General features: G+C 39.1%; 1 protein-coding gene across 2 annotated transcripts in view; it reads right to left on the minus strand.

Annotated features, from left to right (window-relative positions):
* Window positions 1-24762, minus strand: part of CRYBG1 (crystallin beta-gamma domain containing 1) — a 186416-nt gene that overhangs the window by 154475 nt on the left and 7179 nt on the right. Inside the window, exon 1 of one of the 2 annotated variants that reach the window (XM_046675091.1) lies at window positions 20755-20832. The exons of the other annotated variant lie outside the window; for it this stretch is intronic. Coding sequence (XP_046531047.1) covers window positions 20755-20822 — 68 coding nt within the window. The 5' untranslated portion in view covers window positions 20823-20832. Of the gene's footprint in view, window positions 1-20754; window positions 20833-24762 lie in introns of those variants that run through there. 2 annotated transcript variants of the gene reach the window in all.

Below are 24762 nucleotides of genomic sequence, written 5' to 3' on the forward strand. Positions count from 1 at the left end.
GAACCCTGGCCGCCCCAGTGGAGCATGCGAACTTAACCACTTGGCCATGGAGCCGGCCCCAAAGCCCCTTAACTTTAACATGGGCTACAGGGCCTAGCATGGCCCTGCCTTTCTCTCAGAATCACTTTATTCCATGCAACCCCTTGCTCTCTGTGTTCTAGCCACAATGTGACTTTTTCAATTCTTCCTTCAACATTTTGTGGTTAAGAACCTACCACATGTCAGACAGTGTTCTATAGCATGAGCTAGCACTGTAAACAAGACAGACCAGTTTCATGCCTCATAGAGGCTGCCTTCCAGTCCTCGAATGCAGCGTGCCCCTTGCCAGTGGTGGGCGTGCTTGTCACATACTCTTTTCCCCCACCTTCATCCCCCTTAACCCCATCCCACACACTGTCCAGCTAATGATCTAATGGTCACTCCTTCTTCAGGCCACAGATCAACCATTCAGGTGTCATTTCCTCAGAGTCACCTGCCCTGACATGTTCCCACCATTCGTCGACCGATCCTGAGTGAATCTCCAAGACTCATTCAGAAGACAAGAGAATAATATCACTAATGATAGAAAATATAACTGAAAAATTCTCAGAATCTAATTTCCTGTTAAAAGGAAGCAAAAAGGAGGTTAAACTCTCTGTAGCAGATAACGTGTACAAATACAAGTAAAGTCCAAAGCACCCACCAGTTCCTACTTAGGAGTCACTTGTTAGAAATGAATCTAACTCTATTATTTGCTCTGCAGGTTAGATGATCCAGGAGTTTGGAGGAGGAAAGGCAGGGCCTTCCGGGCACAGCCAGAGCACAGCACTAGGCCACTGATCAGCCTCTCAACTAGTTAGCAAGAAAGATGGCTCCCCAAGATACCATACACTTTCGTAACTCTGGTCACACTGCTTTCTTTGTTTAAAATACTCTTCCCCTCACTCTCCTCTACCTAGCGAGATCCTGCTCCTACTTTGAGATTTAGCTCACATCTCCTTTGTGAAACCTTTGACTTTCCCTCATAGAACTGATCCCTCTCCTCTACCAACTCATAAACACCATGGGTGTTGTAATTTTCTTATGGCATTACAGATAGTTGGTCAGTGTCTGTCTATCCCCTGGATTATGAGATCCTAAGCAGGAATTAATCATATTCCTTTTTTAATTTCTACTTCTGGTTCTTTGCACAGTGCCTGGCACTTACCAGAGTTTATTCTATGTTTTACAAATATTTATTGAATATTTACAGAGTCTGCTCTTAAAAGGATCTGCTAAGCCATTCCTTTTCTTCCAACACCAAGGAAAACCTAATGACTACCTAAACCTCATGACTACCTAAAGATATTCTGCCCTTCTTCATGATCAAGCTTCTCCTCTTGTTGCACCTGTTTCTATTCCTATCTTTCTGGAACATTTTCTCCCATCCATGGCTAGGATCCAATAAGATGAAGAAAACACAAGCACAATTACACTAATATAAAAAATGAAAGAAAAAGGGCATTGCCTCAAGTAAGATTTGGCAACATCTGTTGTTACATTTGCAGGTGAACATATTTAATTAATATTGCATCTTAAAGGATGGATCTGAAAAACCCAAACTGAAGTAATCACACAGAAAATTTCTTTACAAACCATAACAGAGTAATTAAATTACTTCCCTGGGTCTACGTAGCCTTTAAAGATTTTACCATGTCTATATTATACATCCAAGAAGTTATTCAAATAGATGCTCTCAGCAAATTTGAAACTGTCTAACAGAGACACCAACTTTAACTTTTTAGGGTCTTGATACTGAATAATTGAAATGCAACAAAGGCACCAAATAAGTTGTAAGGTAGTAGTGACTTACTTTTTGGTCTAGAAAATTAGAAGGGCCAACCAAAGATGCAATCAATTATAACTTCGAAAATTAAAGAATGAAAAACTGAAATTCCTTTCAAGCAGATTGTGAAAACTGACTACAATATTTGATCTATTGACTCATGTCACAATTCTCTACACACAAAATTATCAAAGTGCTGACCAAAAGTTTCCCTGAGGTGAAGAGATTTTGACAGGAAGTAGTAAGGTGATTCATCAGACTTTTTCAGTTATTTTTTAAATGCATAGACTCCAGTTGGAATTAAATTGGGTATTTTGAAGTATTCATATATTTGTTGGATGCTTCTATTGTGAAAAACAAACTGGTTCTCTGGGCAAACTTGCTCACTGAGAAGGTTGAATGGAAAGGTGAACCATAGTTCTTAATAGAACCTACATTAAAAAATACTAAGACTGGGCCGGCGTGGTGGCCCAGCGGTTAAATGCGCATGTTCCACTTCAGCAGCCCGGGGTTCGCCGGTTCGGACCCCAGGTGCAGACACGGCACCGCTTGGCAAGCCATGCTGTGGTAGGCGTCCCACATATAAAGTAGAGGAAGATGGGCACGGATGTTAGCTCAAGGCCAGTCTTCCTCAGCAAAAAGAGGAGGATTAGCAGCAGATGTCAGCTCAGGGCTAATCTTCCTCAAAAAAAAAAACCTAAAAACAAAAACAAAACAAACAAAAATATTAAGACTAACTCTTATTCTTCATTTACCCACTCAAAAAATCTTTAGGGGATATGTACTATATGCCACTTATCATGCCTGGCACAAGGGAAAAAAGGTGACACTAGTCTTTAAGGAGCTTATGTTCTGGTAGAGAGATATAGGTGTGTAAACAAAAATGCATGAAAATATTATAGGGGTTGTGACAGAGGGATTCTGAAGATATGACGAAAGAAGGAAGGGGTCATTTCTGCTTGTAGGAAACCAAGAAAATTTCATAGAAGAGGCAGCATTCTGAATGCTAACATTCAATCTATATATTGTACTTCAAAACTTCCTGGAGAAAAAAATGAAAACCAATTGTGTATAATAGCTTAATGAAACTCAGTAGTTTGGCACTTATTCATAACCTGTAAGAGGAGTACGTCTCAGGATGACAATAAGTGCTAGAGAATGCGGGGCTGTATAAATTTGATATAGAGACAGTCAATATCCAAAGGCTCCATTGGCACAGAGAAACAGCAGACAAGTTCCCACATTTCTACCAGCAAAGGGTAAAAACATAGGATTTCCTGCAATTATACAGGGAGTTGGTGACTATTACAATTTATCTCTAGTTAATTCTTTGTTAGAAATGTTCTAAATGTAGAGATTATCCATTCAGTGCTCAGGGAGTTAGTGGTGATACGCCCCACTGGTTTCATAAAGGCAGGTATGGCAGTAACCTTCCACTGATCCCAAACCATCTCAGCCCTGGCACAATGCCCTGACTCCTGAACTCTGTGTTCCTTGGTCACGCCCTCTCCTTTCTCAGACATGAGGGGCCTAAAGCTGAGGATTATGTTGCAGGCCATGAACTCAATGGAGCTCATTAAAAGTACCTAACCCTACAGCTCCTAAACTTGATGTTTGTCTTACCTGAGGCAATTTCTGAAATAATAATTCCAACTCCACTTTGAATCCATAGTCACATCCAGATTTAAAATAGAGTGAGTTAAGATAAAAGCCATTTGGGAAAATAAAGCTCTTGAATACTATGACTTCATATAATACCACAGCCACTTTAGTTTGGATGTCTTTGCATACCATGATGTAATCAATCAAAAAATGTCAATGTTCAAATAGTGGGTGTTGCCCTGAGGTCTTGTTTTTCTGGCAGAACAGGGTAGCAGTAAGTTCACAGTCTACACATGTGGTCAAGAGGCAATACCATTAAACTTGACATTTTCCCTTACCCAAGCTAAGAGTAGCATGCCAGAGATTGTAGGTGCTGATTGAAGAGATGTGATGTGTTCTTTGCTTCCCCACTGAATTTATGAGTTCATTCAGCGTTCACGTGCAAACAGGGGTCAAAATTCTGCTTGGAAAGGACGCTGGAAGGCTATCAACCCTTTCGATATAAACATATAGAAATGTGAGATAAAATTTAATAGATTAAAATTCATAGCTGAGGGGCTGGCCCCGTGGCCGAGTGGTTAAGTTCGCGCACTCTGCTGCAGGTGGCCCAGTGTTTCATCGGTTCGAGTCCTGGGCGCAGACATGGCACTGCTCATCAAACCACGCTGAGGCAGCGTCCCACATGCCACAACTAGAAGGACCCACAACGAAGAATATACAACTATGTACCAGGGGGCTTTGGGGAGAAAAAGGAAAAAAATAAAATCTTTAAAAAAAAAAAAATTCATAGCTGAGCTCAAAAGCAAGAAAATGAAATATCTTGGCATCAGAAATAAAGAACTCAAAGCAAAAGCAATAAGGGGACAAGCTGGCACCTTGGCATCCTAGATAGGGTAGCAGATCCAGAAATAAACTAATATCTAGAGACTACAGCTTTAATGACCAGGAGGATACAAGAGACACAGCCTGGGATCATGCAAGGCAGAGAACTGGAAATAAGACTCTGTCATAAAGCTGGATCCATGGATGGAATACCTCCTCCATGAAAATGGAAGCAGAAATACTCCCCAATGGCCCAGAGAAGTAACAAGGAAGCTCACCATGCACCCAGGCTCAGGATAGGGAAGAAGTCTCCCGTGAAAAACAAAACGCCAAAGCCTGTGATCCATCCAGATATGGAGTCCGAATTTATAGTACGTTTGTAATGCAGTAATCAGAAGTGGAGGAATTAATATGAAAGCTAGTCTTGAATAAGTGAGACCCCTGCAGGGAGGGCAAACGCAAAAACAAACAAAAATCCCTTATCTTTGAAAATCTCACTTCTAAATTATTCATGGGTCCAAGGAGAAATCATAATTGAAATTGTAAAACAGAATTGAACAGAAAAAGCAGAATTTGGAAGAGAATTTATAGCCTTAAATATATATATCAGAAAAAAAAGACTGAAAATTAAAGAACTAAGCATTCACTCAAGAAGCTAGAAAAAGAAGAGCATAAACTCAAACAAATAAGAAAGTGAATATAAAGATAAGATCAGAAATTACTGAAATATAAAACAAAGAAATAGTTGAGAGGAAAAAGAAAATTTAAAACATTAGGAACAAAGACTGAAACCCAACTCTATAAACAGAAATGGTTTTTTAAATCATGAAAATATTAAACCAATAGATTTGGAAATTTAAAGAAGACAGAAACTTTTCTAAAAATGTACAAACTACCAAAATTGACTCAAGATGAAATAGACACACTGATTAAAGTTCTACTAAGTTACAGAAATTGAAACAGTATTCCAAAAATTACTCAAAAACCACTAGGCCGGGGCTGGTCCGGTGGCGCAGCAGTTAAGTGTGCACATTTCCCTTCTCCATGGCCCGGGGTTCTCCGGTTCAGATCCCGGGTGTGGACACGGCACTGCTTGACAAAAAGCCATGCTGTGGTAGACGTCCTACATATAAAGTAGAGGAAGAAGGGCATGGATGTTAGCTCATGGCCAGTCTTCCCCAGAAAAAAGAGGAGGATTGGCAGTAGTTAGCTTAGGGCTAATCTTCCTCAAAAAAAAAAAAAAAAAAAAGATCACTATTAAAAAAAAAAAACCCACTAGGCCTTGAAATTTTTACAGTAACCTTTACTAAAACTTTAGGTAGCCTTTATCTTACATCCCTCTTATGTAAACTGTTCCAGAGAATAGAGAAAGAAGAAAAGCTCACCAATTAATTTTATGAGGCTTATATATCCTTGATATCCCAAACACACATGGGTTATAAAGGAAAGGAAAACTGTAGGCCAATCTCAATTATAGCCATAGTTATAAAAATGCTAAATAAAATATTGACAAAATGAATTGATCAATGTATAAAAAATATAATATATTTCTTCACCAAGAAGAATTTACCCCACAAATTCCAGCCTGGTTTAACATCAGACAATTAATGTCACTATTAATATAACATACGAGAATAAGAGATTAAAGGAGAAAAACTATATGGTTTCCTTAATAAACAGAGAAAAATCTCTTGATAAAATTCAATAGCCATTCACGTGAAAATCCCCTAGCAAATGAAATAAAGAAGTTCTCATTGAGAGAGGCAGTCTGCCATGGGCTCCAAACATCCTTACATATTCTTTCTGAGTACTATGCCAAACCTCAAGGCTTAACCAGCTCATGCTTCAGCCATTTCTGTAACTAATTAAACAGGTCAAGGCAATCATAACATGACTATAGTACAACGTACTGCTCAATCTGCAGGAGAGGACTGGTATTTATTGCTTGCTACAAAAGGTGCTGAGCCCCTAGCCCTGGGTTCCCCAGCTGTGGCACACTGGGCCATCACATCACACCACGGGACTTTGGGTCAGGAGAACTGGCATTGTCATCCTGATGCTCAAGCTGTTTGCTGTGCAGTGAATAATAAACTGTCTTACTCTGATCCACTGAGTCTCATTATCTACTTTCAGCATGGATGGAGTTCTGGCAAGACAACATGCTGGCTTGCGTCTCTTCTGGAGTCTTGTTACTCTTTGTAATTCTCAATGAGGCTGGAGTTCTTCCCTGAAAGGATATCTACAAAAAGCATCCACGGAGCATCGTACAATAGTGAAATGTTAGAAACAGTCTCTTTAAAGCCAAGAATGAGACAATGATGCCTCTATCACCATATCTATTCATCACTGAACTGAAGTTTCTAGCCAGGGCAAAAGATAAGAAATGTAGTATAGAGATTAGAACAAAAGAAATAAAGTTGTCAGTCTTCACAGATTAAATGATTATCTAAGAAAGTCCAAGGCAGTCTACAAGCTAGTAGAAATAATAAGAGAGTTTATCAAGGTTGTCACATTTAAGATGAATGTATAAAAATCAGTAGTGTTTCTATATACCAAAAACTATAATTAGAGAATGTAAAAAGAATTTTTTAATCCTGTTCACAACAAAAACTAAAGGATCTAGGCATTTGAAAAACAGATGGTCAAGGCCTTCCAGAATAAAATGATAATCTTTCCTACAGGACACGAATGAAGATCTAAATAAGTGAATAAATACATTTATGGATAAGAATAATTCACAACACAAAGATGTCAATTTTCCTCCCAATTATTCTATAAATCCGCTGCTTTTCTAATTAAAATGCCATTAGATTTTTTCAACAAACTTACCAAGCTGATCCTAAATTTATGATGGAAGAGCAAAAGTCCAAAAATAGCCAAGGCAATTTTGAAGAAGACTAAAAAGAAATCTTACAGGGAGATACCGGTAAATGTTGTTACTACATTAAACATTTTAAAGTTCTATATTACACATGAATCAATGTGAAACAAAAACAATAAAATGCTATAGGCTGAGACAAGCTATTTACAATACATATAACAAGCAAAGGATTAGTATAGAGAACATAGAAAGAACTCAATAAGGACAACTCAGTAGAAAAATGAGCAAAGAATATTCACAATTAATTCACAGAAGAGGACATTTAAATAACCGATACACATATACAAAGATTTCAACAGGAAAACATAGATTAAACTACATGAAAACTCAAAATGAAGAACCTTGTATTAAAACATGAAGACTATAGTCTTGTATTCTCCAAATATTCTGTATTCTTCAGAACAAAGAAAGGCTGAAGATCTGATCCAGGTTGAAGGAGACTAAAGACTTGCGACAATCAAATGCTATATGTGATCCTGGACAGGGGAGAAAACTGCTAGAGGACATTATTAGTCAGTGGACAAAATTATGAGTGGCAGATTAGATAAAAGTATGGTATGATATGTTAATTTTCATGAAGTTGATCATTGTACTGGCATAAGAGATGTTCTTATTCTTAGGAAACATACATTGAAATATTAAGGTGTAAGAGGGCATAACACACACAGCTTAACCTGAAATGATTCAGAAAAATATGTATAACATATGGAGAGAATGATATAGCATACGATCAAAATGTTAACAATTGGTGAATCTGGGTAAAAGGTATATGAGAGTTCTTTGTACTGTTTTTCCAACTTTTCTGTAAGTTTGAAAATATTTCCAAAGAAAAATTAAAAACAATGACAACAACAACTACACTCAGATACCATTTTACACCTATCAGATTGGCAAAAATTTGACAGCTGGATAATACCAAATGTTGGTGAGGACGTGGGGAATGGGAACTCATACCTTTTGATAAATCCACATCGGAGAAGGTTTCATACTTTCTAATAAGGTTTAAAATGCACATATATTATTATCCAGCAAGTCTACTTCTAGGTGAAAACTCTGGAGAAACTTTTATACGTGGGCCATAAAGAGAGATAGACAAGGTGCTCATTGCCACATTGTTTGAGGCAATACTGTTAAACCTGACCTTACCACCAACCCACGCTAGGAGAGGCATGCCAGAGATTTTAGGTGCTGGTTTTTCTGATGCTGGTGCTAAAATTGTCAAAGAGGATAAATGAGCCCTTCTGGAAATGCTGGAACTGAAACTACATATTCTGGCAAAAGTTGTAGAATTCTCCTGTGCTAGAGGTTGGTGAAATCATACACATAGATGATAATACTATAATTACTTAATGTTATCTATGGAAGAATTATGATGTGCTCTTTGCATCCCACTGAATTTACGAGCTCACTCAATGCCCAAACTCAAATAGGGTGGTGTTTTCACATAACGAAAAATTAGAAAAATCAGAAAAACCTAAATGTCTATCAATAGGAGATTGGATAAATAAGTTACGGTATTGCAAAAAATGTAAATCTCTATAGCAGTTAAACAGACTTAGATGCACTTGTATTATCACAGATAAACCTGAAAAAATATTGAGTATTTTAAAAAGCAGATTGTAAAAGGATAGATAAAAGCAATATGATAGTATTTCTGTAAATTTAAAATATTTAAACAATAATATCTATCAGTTATGGGCACATACACATGTAATAAAAGTGCTAAAACATGAGCTATAAGGATACACATCAATTTTAGGTTAACAGTCACAAATGGAAACAAAGGAAAATGGAATGGATGAGGGAGAGTCTTAAAACACATCTTTAACTATTATTTTCTTAAAGACAGATATGGCAAATTGGTTTTTTTTTTCAAAGATTGGTACCTGAACTAACATCTGTTGCCAATCTTTTCTTTTTCTTCTTCTCCCCGAGGCCTCCCAATACATAGTTGTACATTCTAGTTGCAGGTCCTTGTGGGTGTTCTATGTGGGATGCCACTTCAACATGGCCTGATGAGCAGCGCCATGTCTGCACCCAGGATCTGAACTAGCAAAACCCTGGGTCACCAAAGCAGAGCATGTAAACGTAATCACTCGGCCATGGGGCTGGCCCCTGGAAAATTGTTAATAACTGTAAACTCTGTAAAAAAAAAAAAAAAAAAAAAAAAAGTGTGTGTGCGTGAGACACATATTGAATAGTTTAAAACAAAAATTTTTTTAAAGAAAGATGTACATTAGCACTCTTTGGAACTTCACAATATACCTGTAATTTCAAAGAAGATCCTATATTTAAAGCACTCTTAAAACTATGATATTATAATAATAAGTAATAATTTTTAATATCTGTAGCAAGAACAACCCAAGGAAGTAAAAACTTTTTAGGTTCACCCTTTCAGGAGTTGACATAAGTGCACATGCAGAAGAATGAAAGTAGACCATTATCTTATGCCATACACAAAAATTAACTCAAAATGGATTAAAGATTTGAATGCAGGACTTGAAACCATAAAACTCCTAGAAGAAAACATAGGCAACATGCTCTTTGACATTGATCTTAGCAATATCTTTTTGAATACCATGTCTCCCCAGGCAAGGGAAACAGAAGAAAAAATAAACAAATAGGACTACATCAAACTAAAAAGCTTCTGCACAGCAAAGGAAACCATCAACAAAATGAAAAGACAACCTAACAATTGGGAGAAGATATTAGGAAATCACATATCTGATAAGCGGCTAATTTCCAAAATACATAAAGAACTCATACAACTCAACAACAAAACAAACAACGCAATTAAAATATGGACAAAGAATCTGAACAGATATTTTTCCAAAGAAGATACACAGATGGCCAATAGGCACATGAAGAGATGTTCAACATCACTAATTATTAGGGAAATGTAAACCAAAACTACAATGAGGTATCACCTCATGCCTGTCAGAACAGCTATAATTAAAAAGACAAGAAATAACAAGTGTTGGAGAGAATATGGAGAAAAGGAACCCTCCTACACTGCTGGTGGGAATGTAAACTGCTGCAGCCACTATGGAAAACAGGATGGAGATTCCTCAAAAAATTAAGAATAGAACTACCATATGATCCAGCTATTCCACTTCCAGGTATTTATCCAAAGAACAGGAAAACACTAACTTGAAAAGATATTTGCACCCCTATGTTCAGTGCAGCATTAGTCACAATAGCCAAGACTTGGAAAGAATCTAAGTGCCCATTAATGGATGAATGGATAAAGAAGATATGGTATGTACATACAATGGAATTCTACTCAGCCATAAAAAAGGTGAAATCTTGCCATCTGCAACAACATGGATGGACATTCAGGGTATTAGGCTAAGTGGAAATAAGTCAGACAGAGAAAGCCAAGGTATGATTTCATTTACATGTGGAAGATAAACACAACAACAACAAACACACAGTTGATATAGAGATTAGATTGGTGATTACCAGAGGGGAAGGCAGCGGAGGGTAAAGGGGCACATGGGCACAGTGACAGATGGTAATTAGTCTTTGGGTGGTGAACATGATATAGTCTACACAGAAATCAAAATATAATGACGTATACCTGAAGTTTATATAATTTTATAAACCAATGTTACCTCAATAAAAGAAATTTTAAAAAAAGAAAATATAGATATTAGTAAACACTTGATGAGTAAAGAATATCCAGGAGTAAAAGACTCTTTTGTACACGCAAGAAAGGTGAGAAAAAACGGAACCTTTGAAAAACATGAGGGTAAAGAGGGCAAAGAGAAGGATAAACAATGTTAAAGACACTTATGAACAAACTATGTTCAGAGATACGAAAGAAATACAGTATCAGGGAAGCTGAGTCCAGTATACCTAAGGCTCTGTGGCCTGGATAAATTTTCAGTGCATGGATGAGATGTGAGAGAATATTCCAGGCAGTTCTAAAACCAATATTGGCCAGATACCCTTCTATCCAATTTCTGATACAAGTGCTATAGATCAGTAGTTAAATACCCTAAAAGCAAGAAAAGGCAAAAAGGAGGAGAAAAAGGAGGTGCAGAGTAAGGAAACATTATACAGCCTTATAAATCCACAAATGGAATAAGTAGTCGACAAAGAACGATAAATCCTCACAGCTGAGGGCAGTGGTAATAGTGAAAATATTTAGACAGGTAAAGACTGAGCACCATCCAATGTCTGCTGACACAGGGCTCAGACACTGGGGGCGGAGATCAGGGGAGTCTGGGCAGCGGGGCGCAGGGCGAACACCCAGAGGGCTCCAGACGCATCTGCTTGCTCGCCAGTGTGTTAGTGTTATCATACCTTAACAACGATGAGGCTGCACAGGTGCACACAGGTGATGCTACCTGCCCCGAATAAATGGGCTTTAGAGAGCACTCCAGCCATTCTTCCTGCACTCCCCATGCAGCATCATTCCACGCCACCAGGCCTTTCCTCCTAGACAAAGTTACCACAGCTCTACTGTGCTCCCTGTCACAACTCTGAGGAGCTGCGCCAACATCTACAAATTAGAAACCATCAGCATAACTAAAACAATACATGTGAATAAACAAGATTCAAGTGTAGAGGTTTTGCTTCTTTGAAATATAAAAATTGTAGATGTAGTTTAAACAAAAAATTCAATCATTAAAGTATTAAATAGCCCTGTGGAAGTGCTAGCAGCAAACATAAGCAAGCCAGTCAATGATAAAGAAATGGGGGAAACCTACCATCCACTAGTGTTCAACACATAAAAAAATGACAATTATAAAGCTCATCTTTCACAAACACTATAAAAGCCTCAGCTAGTCAGAGTTTTCAGGGCTAGAATTAATCTGCATGGCTGTTTTTATTAAACAGATTTTTTTAAACAGGTTTTTTAGTTCTGTAAGGATTAAGATATTTTATACTGTAAATATTTTAAAAGAAAATCTGTAAAATTTTCTTGACTTCTCAAAAAGAATCATTTAACCTTTTCTCAATAATTCAGGATAATCATTATGAATGTGAGATACAATAATCCTCTTCAGTCAATACAATGAACAAAGGTGAAACTGTAGAAATGAAAACATACTCTAAATAGAGCTGGAACATTCCAAAGTCTGTGAAATCCTTCATATATAATTATACCAACAGAATTTTTTTCTTTCTCTCCTGTATAAAATACGACCTCTGAGGTACCTAAGAATTGATATAATGAGAATCCCCAGAGTGATGAAGCAGATTGTTACACAATTATTCCAACCACTAAACGCACAACATAAATACGTATACGTTAGTTACACTCATTTAGCATAACTAGAGAGACATTAAGATTTCACTCAAATAAGGCCTCTATGCTGACAGGCAGAGAGACCTTCCTGGTGAGCAAAAACAAAAACAAACTTCTCTTAATTTCTTTCTCTTCCAAATAGCCAAAAAATCTAATGGGTCTCAGCAGGCTGCCCTTTGCACAATGGTGACGTTTATTTGGGGAAGTTCTCACTGCCATAACCATTTTACCTTCATCTTCCTATTTTATTTTACAGGGGAAACATTAACCTTACAGAAGTGCTTGATTTAATTTTCAAAATTTCAAGATACTATTGCTCTCATCTACACTCTTTCCTTATCCTCAGGAGGACCCTATTCCTCCCTATGCCCTTTCTTTCCCACATTCCATCCTCCCTCTCTTTACTTCTGTCCTCCTCCCCATGTGATACTCATTTGCCTTCTCCGGGCCTTCCAAAATCCTACTTCTATCCTTCAATCTGATGCTTTGCCTTGTATTTTTCTGTCCTGAGATGGGAGAGATGATGTGAGATCAGGCAATGAAAATTATTATGTCAAGGGAACGGTAGATTCCAACGCCCGTGGTGTTCCCTTCATCAAGAGGATGGGGCGGGTTTCCTCTCTTACTATGTCGTGTATGCGGAGGGGGAGCAACAGGCTTCAAGAGTCAGAGGAAGTACTGGACACCAAACACACCCAGGAAGGGTTGGGGGAAGGACTCAGGCCTATTCCACTTCCTCAGCCTTTCCCGTTCCCCGTCATAACTCCCACAGCTGCACGGATTTGCCTGCACGAACTCCCACCCCATCGAGACTCTTTGTGTTTTCTATGGTGGTAATCGACTAGATGGCCCTGAGCTAACATCCATGCCTATCATCCTCTACGTGATATATGGGACGCCTACCACAGCATGGCTTGACAAGTGGTGCCATGTCTGCACCCGGGATCTGAACCAGCGGACCCCAGGCTGCCAAAGTGGAACGTGCGCACTTAACTGCTTTGCCACCGGGCCAGCCCCTCCAATTTCTATTTTTACTTTAATCAATGTCAAAATCAACCCTGTCTCAACTATGTCTCCTCTTTTTTTTTTTTTTTTTTTGAGGAAGATTAGCCCTGAGCTAACTACGGCCAATCCCCTTCTTTTTGCTGAGGAAGACTGGCCCTGAGCTAATATCCCTGCCCATCCTCCTCTACTTTATACGTGGGACCCCTACCACATCATGGCTTTTGCCAAGCAGTGCCATGTCCACACCCAGGATCCAAACTGGTGAGCCCCGGGCCGCCGAGAAGCAGAACGTGTGAACTTAACTGCTGTGCCACCGGACCGGCCCCACAACTATGTCTCCTCTAAAGAAGAGAACCCAGGTGCCCTGTGAGGCTCCTGGAGAGCCAGTGGGTCCCAGAAGAGTGTCTGCAGCCTTGTTTTGAGTCAGAGTTGGGTCATGCTATTTCCCATCCTAAATAAAGGTGACACTAACCACCCACCCTCAGCAGGAAGTGCCCTGGAGTTGCCTCCTCTTAGAGGTGATCGCTGAGCTGAGCTACACGCTTGCTCTCACCTGGTTCCTCCCTGGCCAACACTGTGCAGCCTTAGGAAGACTTGCCTTGTTAGAAATGCAGTTTATGAACAAGGACGCATTTTTTTCTCTGTGCAAAGCTGACAGGCTACAGGCAGGGATGAGAACCACAATTATGGCCTACCAAGCCCTGAGTTCTAACCACACAAACTCACCAAACCCATCATCAACTATCTGGCTGTAAGCGGTGTATTCACTGGTTGGAACACATAGGAGATTGAATATGAAAAATTGCAGGAGGAAGTTATCTGTGGCAAACCTGCCAGATATGAACTATAGGTGTGGAAATAAGTGATCAGAGGAAAAATATGTATGACAAACCAGATGATACATTCATATCAGAGCCTTGTTAGAAATCCACTCAGACCAGACCCTTTCGTTTGCTGTGTTTAGTGATTTTTTTAGGATATAAAGCCCAGCCTTCCAAAACTAGTCTTAGTATTCTAGTCTGCATAAATTTCAGACTAGAATTTTATTTATAAAAGGACCAAGACTTTACACATCTGCTGTATTTGGTTGTGTAGAAAATGATTACTTATCATGACTTATGCAAAGGATAAGTTTTGGATATGAATTCAAATATTTATAAAAATTATAAACATAATGTAAAGAAATGAACTTTAACCTCCATACACCTGGGCTTGGCCCCATCTCTGCAACCAGGCAGCTGGGTGCCCTTGGAAAGACCCTCTTAAGATTTCTGTATCCTAATCCCCATTGGGCTAGATCTGTGGTTCTCAAACTTTAATGACCTTAATGAGAGGTTGGTTAAAATGCAGGCTCCTAGGCCCTACTCCAAACCTAGCAAATTTGAATTTCTGAAAGTGGGGCCAGGAATCTGCTTTCATCTCCAGGTGATTTTGATTTGGATATTTAAGCAACACATTTTGAGAAACACTAGACTAGAAGACCCCTTCACATACTTTTTAAAAATCCACAAAATGCTGGTTCCATGATTAGGTCAAGCTGAATTTTCAACAGCCTTTCCCAAGAAAGCTACCTAAAGAGTCCATCTGCCCTCTTGATTGCTTACTGGCCTTTCATGGACATGGAGACATAAGAAAACAATTGCAGGATTTCCTTCCTCTTAGCACTACCTGGATATCAATAATTTTGTAGTAAGCAGATTACTTAATAGCAATATAGTTATGGGTGTCTTAATTATAATTTTCTTTTGCAATGTGGCTAACTCCAGGACAATGATTCACAGGTCATATTATTGTTAATAATACCTTTTTCATAATAATCACAAGTACATGGATTATCAAAGGTCTTCTGCTAGCTTCTGCATACCAGTAGTATAGAAACCATTTCTAAACACTCAGCTTTTAATTCTGGCATAAATATTAAAAATAAAATCTAAATTATTACAAAAACATGAAACATAAAGTTATATTTCTAACAAACATATTTCTAACACATATTTTTCCATTGTATAAATAGCAATTTGTAGAAAAATTGATTTTTAAAAGCCAACTTCACCTAGAAAGCAACAGAGTTTTCACAAAACTTTGGGTGATGCTGAAGGAACTAAAATTTAATGCTCATGCCAAACATTCTATTTCAAATTCTAGATATTTCAAAATTAGTCAAGGATGCTGCTGACAGCTGGATTGATTCTCCATAGAACCTGATAGAAAATTCTGTATCATCTAACATCTTATAACACATCAGAGAATTTGCTTTCTCTATCAAAAGAAGAGTTTCTACAAAATAAAATCATATTCCTCATGGAATTTAACACTTTGCATAACAAACACAAAGTCCTCATGGATGCTACTCCCTTTAAAGTACTATGTTCTAGGTGTAGCCAGCAATTAGGCCCTGCAATTTTGACTACACTGATGGCAGGTGTACTGTCAACATGGCTTTTGCAATGTCCATGGCCTGCCTCCCAGATCTAAGGCTCACTGGTGCTCAGGAGCCTGCCCCTCCCCGGCTGCTACATGCCACTGTGTTTAGAGGTAGACAGGAAATTGCTGCAGCTGAGGAGGGCTACTCATTGCTTCCTGGTGTCCTGCTTTAGTGTCCCTTAGTGATGCTTCCTTCTGAAAATAGGAATGCGTATCTACCTTCAGTTGGAGCACCACTGTACAGTAGTTTGGATGTACTGCTCTGGCCATACGACTGTAACCAGATTATGGCAGGCACTACAACTGCCTACACTCCCTCAGGACACAGTAGCCTGGGACTACTGGACTTTCACCTGGTGGCTTTCTGGCCAGCAGGAGCCGACACTGCCCAAGTCAAGAAGTACCAGAGAAACAGTGCCCTGCGGGAGCAGCCCTACACCAATGACTGGCAGAACTTGGAGTTCTATAACCCCAATTCCTCTCCCCCAGGGATGGCATAGCTCTGACTTCTACAGTGACTTTCAGAATTTCCCAAGGGGAATAACCTCTATTTACCTACAGTGGAAACTGGCTGGATAATTCCCACTTTACTGACTGGCTTCCCTTTCGTGTTCACTTCCTCACTCCCTATAAGTATTTCCTGAATACCACCTGTACTTGAATCCTTGTCATAGAGTCTGCTTCTGGGAGAACCCACCTAAGACACCATCTCCTAGGGAACCTTCCCCCAGTAAAACTATCTTTCATTGGATTCTTTTTTTCTTTTGGAAGATTAGCCCTGAGCTAACATCTGCTGCCAATCCTCCTGTTTTTTGCTGAGGAAGACTGGCCCCAAGCTAACATCTGTGCCCATCTTCCTCTACTTTATATATGGGACGCCTGCCACAGCATAGCTTGCCAAGAGGTGCATAGGTCCGCACTGGGGATCTGAACCGGCGAACCCCAGGCCACCGAAGCAGAACTTGCAAACCTAACTGCTGCACCGCTGGGTGGCCCCTCATTGGATATTGTTTTTAACATTTAGGGTTGGCTGGCGTGTAAATGATGGAAATAACATTTGTCTTTGTTTGTTAAGGTCCTTCAATCTCCCCGATAGCAAGTTGGAATCTCTAGACAAAGAGAATACAAAATCTGGAAAGAGATCAATAAAGATCACGTCTTCCTTCCATTGGTTCATTTTTCATATTTGAGGCAACTGAGCTCCAGAGACATGAAACGATTTACCTAAGATAACACAATCAGCAAATGGCTGAACCAGGAGCAGAATTTGGATATTTCGGCTCCAAGCTGAGGGCTGAAGACACTGTGCCTCAAATCTGTAAGAAGGCAGTATGCCATTTTATAAGTCAAACAATACATTATGACTCCATAGAGGCCAGACATAGAAATTTTCTACATTTTTTCCCTAAATTTTTGTCATTAGTAAGGCCTCCTAGGTTGCAAATAGGAGTGCCTGCACATACCATTTAAATTTTGTGATCCTATGTTGAGTTAGTAAAATGATGATCAGCCATAAAGATACAGATGTATACATCTTAAGAGATTGCTCAAAACAGCATTCATATGATTTATCCTGCACGTTATATGTCTCAATTAAATGCCTAACTCTTACATTTTCTTCTTTACCATTTTGCAATTTTCTAAGATGTACAAGGTTTCTTCCACTCAGAAGGCATTTAGAAACTCTAACCTTGCCAACCTGCCTTATGACTCTGATGGCTCTCTACTTTTCACCAAGGGATACTCCCACTGACAAGGATGGAAATAGCTACATGCTTATCATTAGAACCAATTCCATCTCCGTATGCATTAGACATTGCTGTTTATTGTACTTACACCTTGACTGAGTTTTCTGAAAAGATTATGAACTCAGACCTGTGATTCAGAGGACTTAGACAAGAACATAACTTATGATGGAAGACCAAATCCACCTCTTCTACTATAAATAAGGAGTCTAAGCCCCAGGAAAGTCAAGTGATTTTACTAAATTAACATGGCTAATAAGTAGAGATCCAAGTCTTCAGATTTCTGGTTTAGTTCTTTCCCCAAATTGTTATTATTAATCTTCTTTTCAGAATTCATCGACATTACTGGTACAGAAATCCCAAAGGTTGTGATAAAACGAGCTATACCACCTGATCACACTCTCCACTCCATGCTAATAAAGCATCAGACTCATTTAGTTGGCTGTCCATCAGCCTCTGATCCACCAGCAAGCTTGGAGGCCTTCAGGAACATGGCCTGCAACTCCTCTGGGTTCCTGTCCCACGCCCAAGCCCTGGTTTGGGGGCTCCAGAATGTCCAGAATCTCAATCAGAGACATTTTCAAATCACAAGTTCCCAAAGGAAATTACTCTAGCAATATTTTAAATCATTCAATATTCGAATTTCCTAAATACAATCAATGTTACTCAAATTTCCACTTAAGATAATAAACCCCAAGGTGCATGTTAGGACCTGAACATGAGTAGGTCTGATGGGAAAGGAGTCTGGTGGGGTAACAACTCCCAGGGTTTTGCTCCACTGAAGTTGTACAAGTCAGGACAGTGCCTTTGGTTATCAAACTCCAAACAGTGAAACGCCCTCGAGACAACTGTCTTTCAAAAGAGCATAAAGTAGGTAGGAGTCAAACATGAGGATTCAACAGCTGGCCGTTTTACTAACAAAAATCCATTATTTTCTACATATAGAATTTTCTCAGAAACATAACCTTAAAAATTTAATATTCATAATACTGCGATCTTTAACTAGAATGTAAAAATCAATCTTACTCTACCAATCAAATAAATATTTTTCAATTTCCTCTTCTACTTCAATGTCATCTAACTCTTCACTTCATCTATGTTAAATAAAAAAAGGAAGAAGAAGAAAGGACAGTGCAGTAAACCAGTAGAGCTACAAAACATTTTTTTCTCTTTCTATCTACCCTGCTGGGATATTTGTGGTGCATTAGTGGAAAGAGCATTAACTAAAATTCTGGACTCCTGGGATACAGTCTTCACTCTCATTAAATAACTTCATGCCTCAACTGCTTAATCTGCAAAATGAAGAAGACCAAACCTAACTACCTCTCCCAATTCTCTGGGAAACCCACAGGAGCTTCCTCTGTGAAACTGCTGTGTCTTTAAGAGAAAAGCAACCTGGTGGCAGAACTGCGGAGGAAATATAGGCGTGTCGGACCAGACGCAACAATCCCACGGGCATTTAGGTGGTGGAAAACTGAGGCGAGTGGGGAAGAACGCTGAGAAAGAAGGCACCCCGCAGAGCAGCAGCAACAGGATCCACAGAGTCCCCAGCTGTCATCCTGCTGCCAAAATAGCTAAGGCAAATGTAGACCACATCAATAAATAAAATTAGAGTCACAGTCATCAAAGAACAGCCCCTTGCAAGGTTCACTTTTGTAGACCTAGACGGGACATTTTAAAAGTGGCGTCAACCAATCAAGCCTCTTCAAGGCAGATTAAGTGATACTTTTGGGCCTGGAATCCAGCTCATGCGAGGAACATGAGAATAAACTGAGCATGCCTCTCTATTGCTTTCCATAGTTTGCATCATACTTTCTCATCTCCCCCGGGGCAGCTGTCTAAACAAGATATGTAGAGGCATCTATAGAAGTCTGTATTATGACCACTCTAACCGCTAAAAAGACTATGCCTCCTCCATCCTAATACATCATTCAAAATAAAAAAAATTCTAAATCCTAAAATTTCAAAATTTTAATATCTTGAAATAATATAAAGCTTCCAGGCACATTCTAGATTATTTTTCTCTCTCTCATCCCTGCTTTGCTGATGTTGTAAACACACGCACTGAGTACATATATAAGTAAAATACGTAGTGCTAGAATGTATGTGTTGTGGGTGTGGGTGTGTATGTACACATACATACATATCCATATCTATAGGTACAGATATAAACATAGCCTTTGATTTAGAGATTGTGTATATATATATATACATACATATATATATTGCATATTGCAGCTTCTCCAGAGATAGGAGAGTGAGATTCAGTTTCCCAAGGGTAGAGCTTAAACTGGTTTGCCAGCCCACACCCCAGAGCCCCACACAGCAGGTGTCCACGAATGCGTGTTTAGCAAATGAGCCGTTTCACTCTCACATTTACTTACCTTCCTGCATGTGACACAGTCACTGAAGACCACACATCAAGACTTTTGAGAGAGGCAACATTTTCTCAGTTACTTGAGTCACAAACGAAAGAAGCAAACCTGATACTTCGATTACCATTATCACTGGATAATTGTTTTTAAAATTAGAGAGGCTACCACAAGCAGAACCCAGCAGAGTGTGGGTTAAAATAAAGTAGCAAATTTCCAGCCGTAGTCTAGAAATTGAGTGGTACTAATGACTATAATAATTTATGCCTGTAAATAACTACATTAAATCTAAATACCAGAGAATATGCATTTTTAGTCTAGTATAATGGAAAAAGAAATTTACTCTCTTCTATGACCTACTGTGAATTAGGTCTGTGCATATCATAATATTCATAGAAATTAAGGAGTATTCTTAAATGGAATTTTTAAAATTTCTCCAATACATAAAAATCAAAATAAAATCCAATTTTGAGAGAAATGGGCACTAAAGACAAAATTACTAGCTCCTATAAAGACAAAGATTATTTAAAGGGTTTTCATAATCCTTTTATATCAAACTCTCTAGATCCACGTCTTCCAAGCCAACAGTATCTCCTATAAATTTGGAGTTTTGATCACCGGCATTTTCTTTCCTCTTTTAGGAAAGAAATTAACCTGAGATTAACCTTTACACAAAGAGAAAAATCCTCAACATTTTGCCTCTGAGATTCTTTTACATACTCTGTGAGTCATCCCAGAAGCAGGTAGGAAGACTCTGTGGCTTTTAGACTACATTGGAAATCAGGTGAAACAAGTTTAGTTAACACTTCAGAGACCGAGTCACTGATTCTCGGCAGAATTACCTCAAGTCAAGGGTTCCCAGGAAAGCAAGGCTGCCCCATGGACTTCCCCATGCACAGGAATTCTTCATTCTTGCATATTCTCCTTCTCCACAACGGGATGAGGTAGGGGCCAGATAATCAAAACGGAGAAATGCTTCCTTCCTGGTTTTGGAAGGTGATAGCTCTGAAACTAAGTGGATAACCACACTTCCGTTGACTGCCTTTATTCCTTAACGAGCTATCTCCCATACACACACACACACACTCCCTCTCCCAACGACGCCTTCAATGAGCTTCAGTTATCTCACGGTGTGGTGAAAATATTATGAGCTTAGGAATTAGAAAGACCTGGGTTCAAATACTGCTCTGCCATTTACTAGCTACATCAGCATGGGCAAGCTACTTCCCCTCTTTCAGATTCTGTTTTCTAAATTGTAAATACAGGAGTAAAATCACCTACTTAACAGAGCTGTTATGAAGATTAAATGAGATGCACTGAATATGAAACCAACTGTCACATAATAGCTACACAATAATCGTTTGTGCCCTTTGTGCTATTTATTCTTGACAAAAGTTTCTTATGTTTATTTAACTTAGAGGAGAGGTTGAGAATTAGCTGGCTGAAAACAATTCTCCCCCTCCACTCCCCCATGCCACACCCACTTCCCTCAGAAAACATGCCCAAACCCAACTGGCTGTCACCTTTGCTGTTTGTTGATCATTTACTGAGTGGCATTAAGATAAAAATTGGTGCTCCTCTTTGTTTAACATCTGGCTTTGTAAGTTCGTGGAATTGTAACCTGGGTATGATAACACACAGAGAAAAGCAACCAGGAATCCTGTAGCGAGAAGGAAGTTGATGCATAAATTCCTGAGGAGCTTTTCATAGGAAGAACTACATGATGGTGTAGGAGACAGAGCCTCAGAGCATCTTCAACAGTTATCTCCTGGATCTAGGACCAGTTGTCCCCTCGTGGGCATTAAGAAGAGCTCTTAATAATAGTGAAATAACAGTGAAGGGCACAGTTAACTGTCAACAGTGGAGCAGCTACTAAGACGTCTAGGTCAAAGTACTTGAAACTTCCTACAGGGTGAGTTAGGACAATCACAAAAAGCACACTGGTAAAAGTCGAAACTTTGAGGAAACTCCAGACATTCAGTCACCCTTTGCTTTTATCTTGAAAATAATCCAAAATTCAGTTTTAGACTAGCTTGTTGAAACATGTTTGCTGACACCTACGGGAATACAAATGTTCTTGTTTCAATCCGAAGTATGCTCCAATGAAGGACTCCTGATCAAAAATTGAATCTATTCCAGACAAAGTTGTTTCGGGTAGCCAACACTAAAAGAGAAGAGTTTTGTAATCTCACTTTACAGTAACTATATTTTCTTGTTTTTCAGATAATAGCAACCATTTAGTTCATGGGAGCTAAATAGTGGGAAAGCAAGCCAATATTTGCAAGGCAGTAAAGCCAAGTAGGCAAGGCCTGGGGGAGCCACCACTGCACAGGCTTGAAAGGGCCAGTTCTTAGATTTGCACACGGCACTCATGATAAAGGAGACACTGTATTTCAACGTGAATGTCAACAGTTTGCTTTGACTGTAATAGCTTTTTCAAATAGCAGATGCAAAAACAATCAAGCTGTGCTTTCATAGGATATTCATAAATCTATCACTATTATCAAAACATTTAAATGACAAATCATAAATAAAACATATTATGTGTCATAGCACCAGTGTTACTTCAAGCCTCATAAAGGGAGTTCTTGCATGGGTACAAATATGGATAGACTCTATAATTTTAAATGACATTTGTTATAAAATATGGCTTGTGCAAGCTTTAAAAATTTTTTGAAAACATTATTTTTATTTTACTTTATTTACTTTTTGCTGGGAAAGATTTTCCCTGAGGCAACATCTGTTGCCAATCTTCCTCTTTTTCTTTTTTTCCCTCCCCAAAGTCCCAGTACATAGTTGTACATTCTAATTGTAGGTCCTTCTAGTTCTTCTCTGTGAGCTGCTGCCACAGCATGGCTACTGACAGACGAGTGGTGTGGTTCTGTGCCCAGAAACAAAACCCAGGCTGCTGAAGCAGACCGTGCTGAATTTTAACCACTAGGCCACCAGGGCTGGCTCTGAATTAAGTTATTTTTAGGTTTTGGGGGTTTTTTAGGTAATAGGTGAAGTACAAATCATAGCAGAAACTCTGAAAGTATTCAGTATGTCAGTAACCAGACTAGAGTGTACATACTGGCTGAACAACTAGTAACTCAATCTGGAGATCAGACAGTCTCATAGTTGTTAGTTTATGAAACTAGGGGAAGACTTCCAGGGAAAGAGTCACCAGGAAGTCAGATGAGTCAGTGGGTTCCTGTCAAACGTGGGGATAGGCCAGGAATGGAGCGGCACGGTCTACAGTCCAAGAGAACCCAAAAGAACAGCAGACCGGAAATCAGAAACCCTGAGTTCTAGTCCCATTTCCTCCATCTGCACTGCATTCTTTGAACTTCAATTTCCTCATCTATGAAATGAGGGTTTGGGCTTACTGCACGCAGCCATTATGAGTCTCAAGAGGGAGAAAATAGCAGCAATGGTTTATAATCCTTGAAGTGTAAGATCAACATGAGGTGAAAATTGTTTAGTTGTCAGGGAATCCTCAATGACAAATCAGAAAGTAAAACCAAAGGATCCAAGCTGCAGGACTGCTAGATCTGAAGTTAAAGCTGTTCCTAGTAGGTTTACTGGAGAAATTCTGACATCCCCACTTAGCCTGAGCAGCACCTATCTAGCCACTTATCTCCAACCTTGCCTTCTACTGTGACAAGACTGTGGGTGGAGGGCGATGGGTGTACAAACTAGGCCCATCTCTTGGTGATTCTGTTTCCTGACAAAGCTTGGGCAGAAGCTCCAAACTCAGGACCTGGACAGGATACTTTTGTATGTAAGATACACTTTAGAATTTCTGCTTTAAAATTGTTTTTTCTTCTGAGATTTTAATATACTTATACTTCTATGAATTTACATATATTTCTATCCACTACTTAAAATAGAAATTGTCTAGTACCAAAAATTAACTTGACTTCCTATACATATATATATATATATCATAATTTCTGCTTGTGAGATTTAGAGCCTAAATATACTCATTGTGGGACTATAAAAAGACAGCATTAACCACAGTGAGTTCAATTTGCAGTAATTAACAACAGGACTCAAGACCAGCAGGTGGGGAACCCCAGCCCCAGCCCTTGCGGGCTCTGTGACGTTGGTCAAATCACCATACCCACCTGTGCCTCATTTATCCTCAAAATGGGAATAATAATAGCACCTATCAGGAATGTTATGAGTTAACTCTAGGGAGTTAATATCTGTAAAGTGCTTAGAACATTGATATACACAATGTATGTTAAATAAACTGCATCTTTCAATCAAATCTTTTTTTTTTTTAAGGAAGATTAGCCCTGAGCTAACTACTGCCAATCCGCCTCTTTTTGCTGAGGAAGACTGGCCCTGAGCTAACATCCATGCCCATCTTCCTCTACTTTATATGTGGGATGCCTATCACAGCATGGCTTTTGCCAAGCAGTGCCATGTCTGCACCCGGGATCCGAACCGGCGACCCCTGGGCTGCCGAGAAGTGGAACATGCCAACTTAACGGCTGCTCCACCGGGGAGGCCCCTCAATCAAATCTTGATGGAAAATGATGTTTTCACAGACATAGTCTCAAGTTGTTATTATAATCCAAATGTTTCCTCTATTATCATATTCACAGCACATATTATTTTGCCTCTTGACCTCAATTACAAGAACCACCCAACAAAAGAAGCCAAAGAATTCTCAGGAGCTTATGTTACTGCTTATTAACTAATTTGAAAAAAATTAAGAGGTGTATTATGCATAATGTCTTTATGTAACTGTTGACCAAATCTCTTATTTGACCTATTGATACCATAACGCTAACTTCTAATAAATGAGACTCAGTTAGGGTCGCTGGCTTGCAACAGCACACAACAATAATAAATACAGC

Source organism: Equus quagga, chromosome 11 (assembly GCF_021613505.1).
Source record: "Equus quagga isolate Etosha38 chromosome 11, UCLA_HA_Equagga_1.0, whole genome shotgun sequence".
NCBI lineage: Eukaryota > Metazoa > Chordata > Mammalia > Perissodactyla > Equidae > Equus > Equus quagga.